Source organism: Nannobrachium achirus (assembly GCF_963921795.1).
Source record: "Nannobrachium achirus genome assembly, chromosome: 9".
NCBI classification, from domain to species: domain Eukaryota; kingdom Metazoa; phylum Chordata; class Actinopteri; order Myctophiformes; family Myctophidae; genus Nannobrachium; species Nannobrachium achirus.
Window position 1 is genome coordinate 7,049,500 of NC_137818.1, and position 19,335 is coordinate 7,068,834.

At 43.1% G+C, this 19,335-nt stretch overlaps 1 protein-coding gene across 1 annotated transcript; it reads right to left on the minus strand.

The window, feature by feature from the left end:
- Positions 1-12,324: 12,324 nt before the first annotated feature.
- LOC308291823 (kelch domain-containing protein 3-like) lies at positions 12,325-13,335 on the minus strand (the record flags this gene model as incomplete). Its single annotated transcript, XM_080733955.1, has 1 exon — positions 12,325-13,335. One exon carries the CDS (start codon positions 13,333-13,335, stop codon positions 12,325-12,327), a length of 1,011 nt encoding a protein of 336 aa, XP_080590081.1.
- Positions 13,336-19,335: the final 6,000 nt, after the last annotated feature.

Genomic DNA, 19,335 nt, shown 5'->3' on the forward strand with positions numbered 1-19,335 from the left:
CCGTTGTACTTTACAATACAAACCCCAAAATCAATCCTCAAGTTCTAGGCAACACAGAAGGGGGGGAACCTTTTTTTTTATTTCCACACAACTCCCCTAAGGTATATTAATGACATAGTTCAATATTGAAAATGGGTGGTCTTCCCCGTTAAATCCCCTCCCCTTTGAAATCTCTTGTCAATGGGACAATGTCAGACTCAAGCTTCAGCGCAGAGTCTGAAATCAGGCTAAGATTTGACCAAATAAATACGTTTTATACACGATTAACATTGAGGCATTGCATCGATCAGACGCTTTTAATCCTGAGCATCTTACATTGAACACATACAGCAGATCTAATTGTATGGTAGTTACCTGCTATTCAGAAAGACACTTCAGAAAGCTGAATGCAATTCATGGATGGATGAACATGAACACGCACACACACGTGCACGGTTTCCAAAATAACAGTATTGTAAACATCTCTATGGTTAAAGAAACACTTAATAGTATATATCAGAACAAATGGTCACAGGATATAGTGCACAAGCCACAATTGAGAACGTTTGTTATGATGAAAAGCAGTTATGCTTGTGAAAAGTATGTTTGTGCTCCATTATCCAAAAGACAAAGATCTCTATGTGCCCAACTCCGTTCTGGGATCGTTGCCCCTGCACCTTGAAACTGGTAGATACAGAGGAGAAGTGGAGGAAGAGAGGGTTTGTATTTATTGTGACATAAATGATATTGAGAATGAGTTCCACTTTATGTTCTACTGCCCTTTGTATCATGAGCTACGTCAAAGACTGTTAAATAAGTGTAAAAACCTAGATTTGCTATGGTTAAGTGACGCAGAGAGACTTGGTTGGATTTTTGAACACAAAGATATTTGCACTGGCAGAATATTTAGAGAAAGCATGGGACAAACGGACAAAGAAAACATATATACAAGGTATATTTATTTTGTTTTGGCATTTTCTTTTCTTTTCTTTATATTATTGTTGTGCACTGTGTGCAGTTTCCAATAATGGAATGTGGTATTGTTTATTCATGTTTGGTGTCTTATAATCCCGTAAGGGATGGGTCTTTTTGACAAGACACGAAAATAAAAATGCATTCATTCATTCATTCATTCATTCATTCATTCATTCATTGCACGTGCACACTCGTTTGGCTTTCATGAAGCGTCCATGCGTTTGTCTCCCGTGTCCAATCCGTCCGCCACGTTTAATGTGTGTCGTATCGATCCCTCGGCTCGTTAGGCAAATGTTAACCTGTCTGTCTGTCTCTCTGTCAGTCTGTCTGTCTGTGTGATCGATAAGCCCATGCATCCTCCAGTGTGCTTTTAGAAACGCCAACATGCAGTCTAGATCTTATGAATACAAGTCTGTTTGCCCTCCCGGCCGTTCGTCAAAAAAGTTGGATATTTCGCCCGACCTTACCTATTATTCTTATTCTTATTGATTGAAGTACAGTACCTTAAGATCTCCAGTTGTGTATTCTATGATGTGAATACTAATGGAAAGAAACACACATAGAAATCTTCCAAATGGAATGATTGCTGATAGTTGTGCCTAGTAGTTGAGCACATAAATGTCAGTTATTGGCGAAAACTCCAGGCCGACGGACAGCAAATAATAATTGCCAAACGGCAGATCGGGCAAACAGATTTGTTACCGATCTTATTTGAGCTCTGCCCTTTTACCCAGTGAGTAAAACATTCTTTATTTCTTTCTTTCTTCGTTTCTATAATGTAAATACGTGAAATCACAGAACTTCACGGGTTCAGGGGAAACGGTTCTGGCTTGACCCATTTAGGCCTAGAATTATTGAATGCTTTAACCAGTGAAAAATAGCAGATATACAAGCTCACAGCGCGGCACTGAGTGCTGCGCTGCGAGCTTGTAGATCTGCTATTTTTGAAAAAAGTCGTGAAAATGTGTGCAAATCTTTGAATATATGTATTTTCAAAGCAAACATTTGTAACTCAAATTTTGCTTCTGGGGGGTCCCTGGAACTAAATATTTTGAGATGGGGTCCGTGGCCAAATAAATATCATTTTGGGCGTCTTTTGGGCGTCTTTCACATAGTTTGAGAACCACTGACATAGTAGTCTCTCAAGAACAGACATAACTGAGCTCCAGTTAAGTGAAAAGGACCTTTTCTTTGACGATGGCTGGCCAGATTGCTGACATAGAAACACAGGGTTTTTCAAAAAGCCTTAGAAGGATTCAAAAGACACTTATAGAATCGGGTCCAAATTCAAATTTTCACGATTTTTCAAAAATAGCAGATCAACAAGCTTGCAGCGCGGCACTCGGTGCCACGCTGTGAGCTTGTATATCTTTTATATCTTGTATATCTTGTATATCTGCTGTGAGCTTGTATATCTGCTACTTTTTCAATAATTAAAGCATAACATAATGATACACAATATTGTGTACCCGTTCTAAATGGCTTAAAGCCTTCCTGGTGGAAAAAGATCCAAAAGTGGGACAACAATAACTCCCAGCATCTTTCAACACCACTCCTTCCTATAGAATAATGTCTAACAAAACGCACACATTAGAAAAATACATACCCTATTTAATATTCCTATACCACAAAACGGTACCGCCGTACCTCAAATTACAAGGAAAAAAAAGGGGGAAAAACACGGAACAAACGACGCAGAACAAAACAAACCCTCTCTAAGAATCCTCCAGCGTCGTCCACTGTCTCTCTCTCTCTCTCTCTCGCACGTGTTGGCAGAGCCTGAAAGGGAATAAGGAATTATCAACCATTAATAATTCATGTTTTGCATACGTACAGCACAGCAGGGGGTGAAGGGGAGGAGGGGCAGATGTGGTGTAATGGTACATTTACTCAGTGGTGGAAAAAGTACTAACATATTTTACTCAATGTAAAAGTGTCAATACTGCATTTAATTAACAATGTAGGTTACTTGAGTGAAAGTACAAAAGTATTGGCATCAAATTGTACTTAAATGTACCTAAAGTAAAAGTACAAAATGTTTGAAAATAACAGATCCACAAGCTCACAACGCGTTGTGAGCTTGTAGATCGGCTATTTTCAAATAGCCAAGGTATAAAATTGGGCTAAAGTGGATTCATGTATTATGTTTTATAATATAATGATTTATATCTACAAAGTAACTACTGTAGTAACCAAAATAAATTATTATTTGTAGTGGAGTAAAAGTACAATATTTGTAACGTTAGTGTTTTCTCACCGTCGGGTTGATTCTTCACATCCATATGAATCAAAGAGCCAGGATCTTTGTTTATGTTTTTGGAACACAGTTCTTGGGCGCCGTACAGACATCTGCGTCACGCATCATCATCTTATCGTCTGAGAATGGCCACTGGGGGCGCCGTACTAATGCATTCTCAATGCAAGGTTGTTTGGTGTTTTGTCGTTGCCGTGTCTCTTCAAGAGCGTACAGGCTGCGGTTGAGCTAGAGACACGGCAACGACAAAAAACCAAACAACCTTCCATTGACAATGCATTAGTACGGCGCCCCCAGTGGCCATTCTCAGACGATAAGATCATGATGCGTGACGCACATGTGTGAGCGCGGCCTTACAGAGGTGCCATTTCAAAACCTCACACCTCCTGTCATTGTCAAGACTGTTATTCGGTCCAGAGGATTGGCAGGACATTGAGCTTGTAGATCTTGCCTGACTCCAGCCCATAGACCCGCCCACTCTCTGAGCGGACTGGTTCTCTTGGTCTGGTGTTGTCATATGACGCTAACGTTTCTCTGGTTTAGGCAGAACCAAGCCAATGAGAGTCGGAGCCTCGGAGGAGGGGGTGGGTCTAACCTTTGAAAATCAACAGAAACAGTGGAGGGAGGGGAGCTCAGCCAAAGCTCTTAATTGCTCCCTTTGAACTTCAAAGGGGGTTTTGCACACCTTGTTAGCATCAAAGACAACGACCTGTTTGATGCCTCTCATAGAGGGGAGGGGGAGGGGGGAATGTTTTTCAAATCCCCTCCCCTTTGAAATCTCTTGTCAATGGGACAATGTCAGACTCAAACTCAGCGCAGTCTGAAATCAAGCTAGTTGTAGATCAGCTAGTTTGCAATTTTTATGACCTTTTCTGACTCAGAAGTTTAAATCTACCTGAAAGTGGATGCTGCTTTTTTGATTACTTGCTGCAGAAATTAGTCACGGCAACATGCACATCTTTCTAGTTTAATTTAATTATTATTGCTTGAACCAGCAGAGCGCGCAAGTACTGCGATCGGCTGGGTATGTATGTCGTGTCCTCCTTTGTTTAAGGCCCGTAGCCCAATCAGGGACCAGCATTTATGGCAACGTCATCATTAACAGCCAATGAGGGACAAGCATTCCTGGTGATGCCAGTGGTTATGTCACTGGCATTGACATTTTATTACGGTCAACTTTTAGCCAATCCAGAAGCAGCATTCTCGGTGATGTCACCAGAGTAAGTCCATTGAGTTCAATGGGAGTGGTGTTAGCTTGAGGATTGGTCGAGCTTCACATGACAATTTGGTTACCCAGACAATAAATAGGCAACCACACTTGCAATTTCCAATTGCATCTTTTTTCTAGTTACACTGCTCCAACGAAACAGTGTGGGCTCGCATGTAACATTATGTATGGGCAGAAAGATCTACGCTTTGGCTGCACCTCATTGGTTATGGGCCCTGCCTTTGTATTGTCGGTACAAAGGGCAGTGTCTTGCGTCATTTTGAGGAGAACTTGACTGATAGATTACGTCATTTTGAGGAGAACTTGACTGATGGATTATGTCAATTTGAGGAGAACTTGACTGATAGATTACATCATTTTTGAGGAGAACTTGATAGATAAATAATGAAGATAACATACGTGTGCTCGCTTTCAGCGAGCCCACGATTACTTGCGCTCAAGTACTGCGTTCGGTTCCCTGTTTCTGGCGTCATCTGTGCGTCCCTGTGCGTCTGTGTTTACGTCATCCAATAGCGTGACCTCGACAGAGTGGCAACTTGCCCACCCACAGCACCGATCACACCCTCCCTTCATCTCCTCTCTATCCCACACTGATCACACCTTCCCTTCATCTCCTCTCTATCCCACACTGATCACACCTTCCCTTCATCTCCTCTCTATCCCACACTGATCACACCTTCCCTTCATCTCCTCTCTATCCCACACTGATCACACCTTCCCTTCATCTCCTCTCTATCCCACACTGATCACACCCTCCCTTCATCTCCTCTCTATCCCACACTGATCACACCCTCCCTTCATCTCCTCTCTATCCCACACTGATCACACCTTCCCTTCATCTCCTCTCTATCCCACACTGATCACACCCTCCCTTCATCTCCTCTCTATCCCACACTGATCACACCCTCCCTTCATCTCCTCTCTATCCCACACTGATCACACCCTCCCTTCATCTCCTCTCTATCCCACACTGATCACACCCTCCCTTCATCTCCTCTCTATCCCACACTGATCACACCCTCCCTTCATCTCCTCTCTATCCCACACTGATCACACCCTCCCTTCATCTCCTCTCTATCCCACACTGATCACACCTTCCCTTCATCTCCTCTCTATCCCACACTGATCACACCCTCCCTTCATCTCCTCTCTATCCCACACTGATCACACCTTCCCTTCATCTCCTCTCTATCCCACACTGATCACACCTTCCCTTCATCTCCTCTCTATCCCACACTGATCACACCTTCCCTTCATCTCCTCTCTATCCCACACTGATCACACCCTCCCTTCATCTCCTCTCTATCCCACACTGATCACACCCTCCCTTCATCTCCTCTCTATCCCACACTGATCACACCTTCCCTTCATCTCCTCTCTATCCCACACTGATCACACCCTCCCTTCATCTCCTCTCTATCCCACACTGATCACACCCTCCCTTCATCTCCTCTCTATCCCACACTGATCACACCCTCCCTTCATCTCCTCTCTATCCCACACTGATCACACCCTCCCTTCATCTCCTCTCTATCCCACACCGATCGCACCCTCCCTTCATCTCCTCTCGATCCCACAAGCAGGCCATACGTGGCCACGAGTGCACAAGGAGCAAGTTGGCCCCTAGTGTAGTCTAATTAGTGTGGTTGGCCAGTCTGGGAGTGCCAACTCCAACCACTCATATTGGCCTGTCTGCATGAAGTTTCACCGAGAATCCGCCTCCTGGGTTTCTGTGGCCTGCAATCAGACTCTATTGGCTCAGAGCCACTCAGAGCCCGCCCATATATAGAGGTAATAGAGCCCACCCGTAGCGGCCTCTGATTGGTCCAGACAGGGACTTTGCGGTGATATCAACTCTCCTTGAGCAGTCCCAGATGGTAGTGCAGCTTCCATACGCAATGCTGCCACCATCTGGCGGAGTCAGGTTGGGGCTACATGAGATGAGTAAGAACGCCAAGAACAATAGTCTGCACACTATTGTTCCCTTTTCTCAAAGTGTTTCCACCTTGAATTGCTTTGACTCATCATCAAAACACTTTGCATTGAATAACAGACGCCTTCCCCTCTCTGGAGTTTGGGTGCACCTTTCTCTTTAGTAGACCGATTGTTTTCAGTTACTGTGGGCAGTCATGGCTGCCAGTTCCCACCTGATGTTGTGTGGGACTTCTGACTGCTCCAGACCGTACTGAATAACTGCTAGCTTGCATAACGTCTTAAGACTAGGACTCAAATCTAAGATGGATGTTTTCAGTCCTCCAAGGACGATGACACAATCTCCCACCATGCAACAGCACCTACTATACATTGAACCTGTTCTTTTCCCCTTGGGCTCAACCTTCTTCCAGGAGAAACTCGCTGGGTTAAATTTCCACAGATCATTGAAGGTCTGGCTATACCCATATTTCTGGCCACCAAATATGTACAGCTGTCCATTGTAGCTAAAGGCTGAATGACCCCAGCATTCCTCTGGAAGAAGCTGTGCAGGTGGTGTGTTCAACCAGCAGTTAGTCTCTGTGTCAAACACTCTGATGTTGTTGTTCTCCCAGGACTTTAGACCCCCAAATACAAACATCTTTGTCCCGATGATGGTGGCAGAGTGACATGATGAAGCATGTGCTGCAGTGCCTCTGGTGTTAATTAAAGACCAGACCATCGTGCTGGTGTCCAACTTGTAGATGTCATTAATCCATAGATTCCGCCAGGTGCATCCTCCATGGATAAACATGGCCCTCCCAAAGACACAGGCTGAGTGACCCTGCCTCTCCTCTGGAACAGTCCCTGACACCCTGGGTTTGAACCATCTGTGGGCGTCAACATCAAATCCATAGAAGATACCATCTACATCTGGGGAGGATATCCTCCCCAGATGTAGATGGTATCTTCTATCAGCACAGCTGTGTGGCCATTACGCTTGGTGGGAACATCAAGATGATGTTGTCCTCTTCCAGACGTCACTGTGGGCAACTTCCTCCAGCATAAAGACACTGTGTTGAAAACGTGCACATCAATCGGCAATGGAGTGTTTTGGTCAAAGACCCCTCCAAAGTAGTACACCTCGTGCTCCACTGCAGCAGGAGCAGCATAAGAGTATCCTTCTGGTCCTCCATTCGGATGTACCCTCCAGCAAAACATTTCTCAAGCCGTAGATTAGTTTAGATTCTCACTCTGAACAACACTGGAGTGCTAATGTGTGTGTTGTCACTTATATTGCTTCAGTGACACTGATGTCACGCAATGGTTGGCCAATCCACAAAGCCGATCTGTTGGGTTGTCCAATCACAGAAATGTGTTCGGCTACACGGCAGACAGCGTGTTCAGAAGTTTTGATAAATAATCTTCAGGTGAAGTTCCTACAGCGGGTTGGATCTGTCGGTAAAAAGTTGCTGAATGACATTTTGTTTAGTTAACGTTTCATTTTAAAGGGCATGATTTGCGCTGATGATTTTGTGATGTCACCAAGTCATTACGTAGAACAGGCAATAATGTTACTCCAACTGACGTCGTCTGTAACAACTGAAACAACCAACCAGGTCTGTGCATAATGTGGATCTCATGCCAAAGCGCCAGCGCTCGCCCAGCAGTCTGCTGTCACCCATGCAGGCGGATGTGTGCACACGCCCATGTCCACGACCTCGCCCTTAGGGCGTCTTACTGGATAAAGATATAAAATACACATTCTGTCCTCCTTTGTTCAAGGCCGTAGCCCAATCAGGGACTAGCATTTCTGGCAACGTCATCATTAACAGCCAATGAGGGACCAGCATTCCTGGTGATGCCAGTGGTGATGTCACTGGCATTGCCAGTGGTGAGCTCACCTCATGGTGCGCTCTGCTGGCGCACAAGTAGGCCATACATGGCATGGCCTACTTGTGCACAAGTCACAAGTTGGGACCTCGACAGAGTGGGGTTCTAGTTAGTTTGGTTGCCAGTGGGGCAACCAGACTATTGTTCTAGTCTGGACATTATTGTATTACGGTCAACTTTTAGCCAATCAGGAAGCAGCATTCTCGGTGACATCACCATAGTAAGTCCATTGAGTTCAATGGGGGAGTGGTGCTAGCTTGTGGATTGGTCACGCTTCACAGGACAATTTGGCTATCGAGACAATAAATAGGCACCACTTGTGTGTCCAAAATGTCCAATTGCATCTTTTCTAGTTATTAGAAAACTAGTTATTAGTTAGTGTGGTTGCCCACACTATAATTCTGGGGGAACTTTATTCTGGATAAACTTTTCCGCTGCAATTGGAAATTGATGGAAACTAGATTTTTTAGAATTGCAATTGGAATTCAATGGAGGAAAAGTGCAATTGGAATTCAATGGGGGAAAAGTGCAATTGGAATTCAATGAGGGAAAAGTGCAATTAATGGGGGAAAAGTACAATTAGAATTAAATGGGGGAAAGTGCGTTTTTACCCATCATCCCGTGTAACCCTTCAGCCAATCAGACGTCATTCTAAGTGTGGTTTCCGTTAGCCTCACGTAGCCAGGCTTGCTTACTCATCTGCAAAGAGAAAAGACTGCTTACGCCCATAGGCTGAAACGGCATGAAACGGTGCTACTTCCGCCAGGAGAATTTCACCGGAAGACGGCATCGCATGACGTAACTTCCGTTAACCGCGCCACTTCCGCCACTTCCGGTGTCTGCATGTTCATGCCATTTACATCGCCTATTGTGGCCAGGGTGGGTTTCCGTTGACTCTAATGGGGAGCCAATCAGGGAGGGGGAAAGGTTGACATCACAACATGGGAAATCGTGATGTCTGATTGGCTAAAGGGTTTACATGAGATGATGAGAAAGAATGCCAGTCTAGTCTGCAGATATTGTTCCCTTTTTCTCAAAGGGTTTTCCCCTTGAACTGTTTTGACTCCTCATCATAACACTTTGCATTGAAGCACAGGCACCTTGGAACGTCAGGATCATTCCCCCTCCGTGATTGGCTCCCCATTAGAGACATCGGCAACAACAATTTCTAGTTTCTTTCTTTTTTAGTAGACCGATTGTTTTCAGTTGCTGTGGGCAGTCATGGCTGCCAGTTCCCACCTGATGTTGTGTGGGACTTCTGACTGCTCCAGACCGTACTGAATAACTGCTAGCTTGCATAACGTCTTAAGACTAGGACTCAAATCTAAGATGGATGTTTTCAGTCCTCCAAGGACGATGACACAATCTCCCACCATGCAACAGCACCTACTATTCCTTGAACCGGTTCCTTTACCCTTGGGCTCAACCTTTTTCCAGGAGAAACTCTCTGGGTTAAATTTCCACAGATCATTGAAGGTCTGGCCATATTTCCGGCCACCAAATATGTACAGCTGTCCCCTGTAGCTAAAGGCTGAATGACCCCAGCGTTCTTCTGGAAGAAGCTGTGCAGGTGGTGTGTTCAACCAGCCATTTGTCTCTGTGTCAAACACTCTGATGTTGATGTTCCCCAAGTACCCTATACCCCCAAATACAAACATCTTTGTCCCGATGATGGTGGCAGAGTGATGTGATGAAGCATGTGCTGTAGTGCCTCTGGTGTTAATTAAAGACCAGACCATTGTAGTGGTGTCCAACTTGTAGATGTCATTAATCCATAGATTCCGCCAGGCGCATCCTCCATGGATAAACATGGCCTTCCCAAAGACACAGGCCGAGTGACCCTGCCTCTCCTCTGGAACAGTCCCTGACACCCTGGGTTTGAACCATCTGTGGGCATCGACATCAAATCCATAAAGAACAATGCAGTAAGGATATCCTCCCCAGATGTAGATGGTATCTTCTATCAGCACAGCTGTGTGGCCATTACGCTTGGTGGGAACATCAAGATGATGTTGTCCTCTTCCAGACGTCACTGTGGGCAACTTCCTCCAGCATAAAGACACTGTGTTGAAAACGTGCACATCAATCGGCAATGGAGTGTTTTGGTCAAAGACCCCTCCAAAGTAGTACACCTCGTGCTCCACTGCAGCAGGAGCAGCATAAGAGTATCCTTCTGGTCCTCCATTCGGATGTACCCTCCAGCAAAACATTTCTCAAGCCGTAGATTAGTTTAGATTCTCACTCTGAACAACACTGGAGTGCTAATGTGTGTGTTGTCACTTATATTGCTTCAGTGACACTGATGTCACGCAATGGTTGGCCAATCCACAAACCGATCTGTTGGGTTGTCCAATCACAGAAGTGTGTTCGGCTACACGGCAGACAGCGCGTTCAGAAGTTTTGATAAATAATCTTCAGGTGAAGTTCCTACAGCGGGTTGGATCTGTCGGTAAAAAAGTTGCTGAATGACATTTTGTTTAGTTAACGTTTCATTTCAACGGGCATGGTTTGCGGTGATGACTTTGTGATGTCACCGAGCCATTACGTAGAACAGCCAATAATGTTACTCCAACTGACGTCGTCTGTAACAACTGAAACAACCAACCAGGTCTGTGCATTTGGTGGATCTCATGCCAAAGCGCCAGGGCTCGCCCAGCAGTCTGCTGTCACCCATGCAGGCGGATGTGTGCACACGCCCATGTCCACGACCTCGCCCTTAGGGTGTCTTACTGGATAAAGATATAAAATACACATTCTGTCCTTCTTTGTTTAAGGCCGTAGCCCAATCAGGGACTAGCATTTCTGGCAACGTCATCATTAACAGCCAATGAGGGACCAGCATTCCTGGTGATGCCAGTGGTGATGTCACTGGCATTGCCAGTGGTGAGCTCACCTCATGGTGCGCTCTGCAGGCGCACAAGTCGGCCATACATGGCCTACTTGTGCACAAGTCGCAAGTTGGGACCTCCACAGAGTGGGGTTCTAGTTAATTTGGTTGCCAGTGGGGCAACCAGACTATTTATTGTTCTAGTTCGGACATTATTTTATTATGGTCAACTTTTAGACAATCAGGAAGCAGCATTCTCGGTGACATCACCATAGTAAGTCCATTGAGTTCAATGGGGGAGTGGTGCTAGCTTGTGGATTGGTCACGCTTCACAGGACAATTTGGCTATCGAGACAATAAATAGGCACCACTTGTGTGTCCAAAATGTCCAATTGCATCTTTTCTAGTTATTAGAAAACTAGTTATTAGTTAGTGTGGTTGCCCACACTATAATTCTGGGGGAACTTTATTCTGGATAAACTTTTCCGCTGCAATTGGAAATTGATGGAAACTAGATTTTTTAGAATTGCAATTGGAATTCAATGGAGGAAAAGTGCAATTGGAATTCAATGGGGGAAAAGTGCAATTGGAATTCAATGAGGGAAAAGTGCAATTAATGGGGGAAAAGTACAATTAGAATTAAATGGGGGAAAGTGCGTTTTTACCCATCATCCCGTGTAACCCTTCAGCCAATCAGACGTCATTCTAAGTGTGGTTTCCGTTAGCCTTGCGTAGCCAGGCTTGCTTACTCATCTGCAAAGAGAAAAGACTGCTTACGCCCATAGGCTGAAACGGCATGAAACGGTGCTACTTCCGCCAGGAGAATTTCACCGGAAGACGGCATCGCATGACGTAACTTCCGTTAACCGCGCCACTTCCGCCACTTCCGGTGTCTGCAGGTTCATGCCATTTACATCGCCTATTGTGGCCAGGGTGGGTTTCCGTTGACTCTAATGGGGAGCCAATCAGGGAGGGGGAAAGGTTGACATCACAACATGGGAAATCGTGATGTCTGATTGGCTAAAGGGTTTACATGAGATGATGAGAAAGAATGCCAGTCTAGTCTGCACATATTGTTCCCTTTTTCTCAAAGGGTTTTCCCCTTGAACTGTTTTGACTCCTCATCATAACACTTTGCATTGAAGCACAGGCACCTTGGAACGTCATGATCATCCCCCCTCCGTGATTGGCTCCCCAGTAGGGACATCGGCAATCACAATTTCTAGTTTCTTTCTTTTTTTAGTAGACCGATTGTTTTCAGTTGCTGTGGGCAGTCATGGCTGCCAGTTCCCACCTGATGTTGTGTGGGACTTCTGACTGCTCCAGTCCGTACTGAATAACTGCTAGCTTGCATAACGTCTTAAGACTAGGACTCAAGTCTAAGATGGATGTTTTCAGTCCTCCAAGGACGATGACACAATCTCCCACCATGCAACAGCACCTACTATTCCTTGAACCCGTTCCTTTACCCTTGGGCTCAACCTTCTTCCACGAGAAACTCTCTGGGTTAAATTTCCACAGATCATTGAAGGTCTGGCCATATTTCTGGCCACCAAATATGTACAGCTCTCCCCTGTAGCTAAAGGCTGAATGACCCCATCGTTTTTCTGGAAGAAGCTGTGCAGATGGCGTGTTCAACCAGCAATTGGTCTCTGTGTCAAACACTCTGATGTTGTAGTCCTCCCAGTACCCTAGACCCCCAAATACAAACATCTTTGTCCCGATGATGGTGGCAGAGTGACGTGATGAAGCATGTACTGTATTGCCTCTGGTGTTAATTAAAGACCAGACCATTGTAGTGGTGTCCAACTTGTAGATGTCATTAATCCATACAACAATCCGCTGGGTGTATCCTCCATGGATAAACATGACCTTCCCCAAGACACAGGCTGAGTGACCCAGCCTCTCCTCTGGAACAGTCCCTGACACCCTGGGCTTGAACCATCCATGGGTGTTGACATCAAATCCATAAAGAACAGTGAAGTTAGGGTACCCTCCCCAGATGTAGATGGTATCTTCTATCAGTACAGCTGAGTGGCCCTCACGCTTGGTGGGAACATCAATGTCTCCTCTTCCAGGTGTCAAAGGAGGCAACTTCATCCAGCGCAAAGACACTGTGTTGAAAACGTGCACATCAATCGGCAATGGAGTGTTATGGTCACAGACCCCTCCAAAGTAGTACACCTCATGCTTCACTGCAGCAGCAGCAGAAGTAGCATAAGAGGATCCTTCTGGTCCTCCATTCAGATGTACCCTCCAGCAGAACATTTCTCAGGCCGTAGAATAGGTTAGATTCTTAATGTCTCGCTCTGAACAACACTGGAGTGCTAATGTGTGTGTTGTCACTTATATTGCTTCAGTGACACTGATGTCACGCAAAGGTTGGCCAATCCACAAAGCCGATCAGTTGGGTTGGCCAATCAAGGAAGTGTGTTTGGCTACACAGCAGATGGCGTGTTCAGAGGTTTTGATAAATAATCTTTGTTGGATCTGTCGGTAAAAAGTTGCTGAATGACATTTTGTTTAGTTAACGTTTCATTTCAAAGGGCATGTTTTGCGGTGATGACTTTGTGATGTCACCGAGTCATTACGTAGAACAGCCAATAACGTTACTCCAACTAGTCTGGGGCCATAAAAGTCAGGCAGATAAAATGGTAATTTCCAATTTACCATTGGAAATTACAGTCTAAAAGTGCCACATTTTGCACAGATGTAGCCCACGGCATGCTCTAATGATTTACCTAGGGCACCCGAGTCGGCGACCTTCGAGGTCCCCTCAGCGGCCAAATCAAGTTGGGCTCCCAAAAAAAATCTGCTTTAAGTAGGATGTGAGATGTCTAACTAGGGGTTTGTCATGATTCTGAATCCATTGCAAGCATTTGTGTTGCACACAAAAACTTTTCTTGGGCTAAAAACGGTCCAACAAAACGATGGTTTAGTGATGTCTTTTCACAGTGTCTGGGGGGGGGGGGTCCATTTTTAGCACAAGGAAAGTTTGTTTGTGCAAAAACAAATGCTTGCGATGGATTCAGAATCGTGGACCCCCCACATGCTACTCTAACAACTGAAACAACAACCAGGTCTGTGCATTTTTGTGGGTCAAAGTGGATCTCATGCCAAAGCGCCAGCAGCGCTCGTCTAGCAGTCTGCTGTCACCCATGCAGCCGGGTGCGTCTATACGCCCATGTGCACGACCTCGCCCTTATAGGGCGTCTTACAGGATAAAGATATAAAAGATAAAAGACACACATCTGAACACACTTCACATTCAGTGGCGTCAATTGGGTATGGCATGGGTGTGCAGCTGCCATACCCTGGGTTCAGGGGGGAAAATAAAAGTTACTTTTAAATATAAATCCATGAATGTCTCTTTGTCTATCTGCGCTGGTTATTATGTTATTACAGTAAAATAACTACAAATGCAAAATTTAACAAAATGGTCACTTTAACAAGGTATTAATTACATTCTCCAGACTTGTATTCTTCCCAGCTTGACAAAATGGTATATTCCCAGGTTCCGCAGGTCAGCTGCACAGGTGCAATGCATTATTGTTAATTGTGGCACGTTTACTAACATGCTAAATTTAGCTGCACTTGAACAACCATTCCAGGCTGCCATATCCAGCCCAAGAAACCGTAGAAACCTGGGTAAAAAACTGATAATACTAGTTCTTTTTTTCAGACATTGTGAAAATAGCCGATCTACATGCTCACAACGCCTCGCAGCACGAGGCGTTGTGAGCATGTAGATCTGCTATTTTCACAATATAACCGTGTTATACAAAATCTAATGCCTCTTTTCCATGAGGACTCCCATCTTTGCCATACCCTAGCTTTTGCTGAACTGACGCCACTGTTCACATTACACTCAATGTGTCTGTTTCTGTCTGTCCGCCCCTCACTCTTAGAACAAAAACTAGGCTCTACTCAATTTTATTGGTGAAACATTTTTACACTCAAAAATATTGAGTAAATATTACTGATATGAAATCAGGTAAATGAAACTCAATTAATTTGAGTAAAAGTAACCAAAACTTTTACGTACTTATTAACAACTAAAATTGAGTACAATGACCTAAAGAAATTGAGTAGATTTAATTAAATGATTCAGTCAATGCCACAAAAGACTACAAGTAAATACATTGAAATATTAAGTAGATCTAATTGAATATTAGAGTATGATTTAACAAAACAAATATGTCACATTTACTCTATTCATTTACTTTTATTGATTTAATTCATATAGTACCATTTTACCCCTTTCATTTACTTACTCCAGGAGTACATGATGTCAAATGAATACACATGAAATAATTATGCAGATAATTATGTTTTTAATCAACTCATTTTGACCATTGTAACACCACATCAAGTATGAACATTCAACATACTTTAGTATGTAAATGACATGCAACAATGCCTGCAAAAACAATATGTTTAAAGATAATGATCAGGAAAGGGGTATCCCTGACACTTTTAAAAATTTTAAAGTTTACTAAAGAGCAGTGTGTGTTCACAATACTGTATATAAGTACCTCTAATTGAACTGCATACTGTAAGTAAGCAGTCTGTCAAACATTATGCACCATAAGAACAATGAGCCCATCAAATAAACAGTAAGTCATAACCACAAAATACATTAAAGAAGACAGTCAGAGGCCATTTGGCATGAAAGGAAATCACAACTTGGAATATGAAATAATAAATAAGCATTTACAGTAGCTCAACATTTAAACATATTGACTATGCACACGTGTAATGCCTATATGCTAAACTGACCTGTTTGCATTATGACTCGAATGCACCAGAAACAAACACTTTACATGAACTAATTACTATCAGCAACAAATACCATTGCAAAAATGCTGTTTTGACAATAAATCCACTTTCAGTTGGTTATACCAACGTTCTGAGAGCATCTTGCTGAACAGTAGTCGGCAAGCAGACATTTTTTCAGTCTCTGAACTTTGGCTGAAAGGTGTCCGGGATCCAACTCAACTAGTACTTTTTGGAACACCTTTTGATTGATTGATTGAAGGCTTTATTAGAAGTTTGCATAGGAAAATGTACAGATTCATGACGGTACAGTTCACTGGTACAAGGTCTACTAAAAGGAGATCCATGAAAAGACTAAGCTTATTTCAACAGGAAACCATTAAAGTATCTCATATAACATTGAATGACAGACAAATAGAACACAGTACTATGCAGTAGATATGTAAAGAAAAAAAAGAAAACAGTAGGTCTATACAATCAGTAAGTACAGTATATACAATATATACAAGGAAGGGGCAGGTAACAGTAAGTCTAAACAATCAGTATGTACAGTATATACAAGGAAGGGGCAGGGAGGGTAGGGTTGGGCTAGGTTTTTACCAGTTGTGAACGGCTGCTGCCTGTAAGTGGTTTTTTAGGGCAATTTTAAAGGATGCTAGTGATCCACACTCCTTTATTGCCTTCGGTAAGGCATTCCACATTTTTGTGGTGTAGCAGAAGAACGAGTTCGACCCTTTCTTTGAGTTGACTCTGGGTTGAACGTGATCTGTGGCACTGCCTCTGGTGTTGTAATTATGGACATCCTTAACGTTTATAAAGTATTTTGACAGGTACTTGGGTATCATAGTGGTGTAGTGTATCTTGTACACCAGGCCCATTGCAAGTTGCTGTACTCTGTCATCTACTCTGAGCCACCCCACTCTTAACTGGTGAGTAGCGGTGAGGTGAGTCTGATTGGGAAGGTTAAGCAGGACCTTAATTAGTTTATTTTGGGCTGTTTGGAGTTTAGTTTTTAGGGCTTGTGGGGCGTCACGATACCATACGTGGACTCCATAGTCAAAGAGGGGCTGGATTATTGCACCAGCTATGGTCTTCAGTGTGTTGAAGTTGACCATTGGGGCGATCCTCTGTAGGAAACGAGTTCGTTGGTTGATTTTTTGTATTGCTTTTGAAGTCATCTTTTCGCTGGAAAGATTAGCTTCAAGGATACATCCTAAGTAAGAGATTTCGTTTTTTCGTGTTATGACCTTGTCACCCACTTTGATTGTGAAGTTCTCTACCTTTTTGAGGTTATGATTTGATCCTCAAGACCATATCTGAGGTTCTTGGGGTATCTCAGATTAAAGGCATATACAGTCCCAACAGATAGCAGCAGATCCCCAAGATTGTTGAGGGCAGTGATACCCTTAATCACAATACCTACATCAGTAGGTTCATTCATTGAGTCCTCTTGGTTCTGCAGCAGGTAGATCTTCATCTTCATCATCACCTCCTCTGTCAACTTCTCTTCTACTCTGACAGGTGCACCAGCAGCTTCCTTCCTGCACACATTGTGAAGATAATTGTTTAGAGCTCACTTTCAGGCTAAATGTTACAAGACACACAGACACACATTGAGCAATCCTAGCTGTCTCCACACATGCAGCCCTGGGCATAATCTTGAATAAGTTGGACCAGACATGCAACGGATGCAACAGCCATTCAGCCAATGTCACAACCTTCTCTGGACATCACTATGCTGTTCCTTTGCATGTGATGGTCTCATCCACGATCACATTAAAACGTCAAAAAAAATATTTTACTAACTTGAAAGTCCTTGATCTTGACACTCTCGTGTTCGTTGATTGGGGATTCCTCTCTGCAGAATAGAAACATAATTATTTGAACAATAAAGAAAAAGTATGACTGCACTTTCATAAACTAACATAAACTTTGGCAATACAATTGTTTCCACAACCCAGTTTTAGCAACGGAAGCTGGGAGACTGTCCTTAGTAGCTATTAAGACATACATTTAGAAATGAATAATCAGGAGAGAGAGTTGTAGGGGATAAAGATGAGTTTAGCATAAATTAATGTAGTAATTATTGTCATTAGCCAGGTGAAATATAATTAAAGCAGTTAGAGTAAATGAAAGTTTCATACCTGAAGTAGAATACTCATTTGTGCCCAAACTGCCCTTCTTGGACTGGAACATGGACAGTAGTTTGGGGGTATAGAAGTCCAACATTGCCATACATTTTGGCTCAAGATTCAGTGTGGTGATCATCCTGAACTTTGCACTAACCTGGAAGACAGAGATGAGGGGAAGAGAGTAAAAAAGAAGATGTGAGATTATAGATCTGGTATTTTCCCCCAGGATAGGGATGCTAGGGTATACAAGTGGTTAACTACAATGACAAGATGTCTGTCACATTCAGGTCTAATTCCTGTAACCATTTCTGTAAACATCTAACAAGGCAGGCCAACTATCCTTGATGTCTGCTGGCTGACAACATCATGTCATCTAATGCTTAATATCTGCAACCCAATTTTACAGGGATATAGTTAATAATAATAATTGTATACTTCAAAAAATAGTGGATATAGCTGATCTACAGCTCACAATCTTGAGCTTGTAAATTGGTCATTTGAGCATTTCTGAAGAAAAAAAAAAGATAATAATTCAAATAACTGACACCATGTGAGGCTTAGTCAATTTATGATTCCAATAATTACTTGGCCAAACCAAAATCAAGGAATACCGTATAATCATGTTGCTTATTTACTTCATACTTTTTCCAAGTCTTTTACACATGTAATCCTCATTGAACACCATAATAGATACATGTAGATAATATGTAGGCCTACCTGTGCATTGTATCTTCATTGTACACACCATTGTATGCAGCTGTGCTGTAATAAATGCAAAAAGTCATGACTAGAGGGCTTGCACATTACCCTCACTGTGACCTTAACTAGCTGCAAACCTTTGTAAAGAACACAAGTTATACCCAATACATTTATGTAGCCTATATGCACAAAGATACAGTAAATCTACTTACCAATATTTGCAAACACTCTCCAGGTCTCTTGTTGAAAAAGATGTGTGCTGCTGCTGCTGCTGCTGCTGCTGTTTGTTGACAGAATGTTCCAGTAGAATTTTCCCATGAACCCTTTTATTCCCATGAACCCTTGTGTACAATTTTGAATCTTAGTCATATCTACTCAATTGTTTAGGTTGTTGTGAGAGATGAAAGATTATTTAGTTGGAATGAATAATAATTAAGGGTCTTTTTAAATTGATCCATATAAGTACTCCATACTCAAATATTATGAAGGAAAATTACCAAAACAAATTGAGTATAATTCATGAATAAAATCAGTTGGTCAAATACTAATTTATTCTCACGAAATTAACTCAAATAATATATGTACATCTAACTCAAAACGAACAGTTGGATTTTTACTCATTTCGTTTGGTGTGACCTACTCAAACAATCACATACATGAT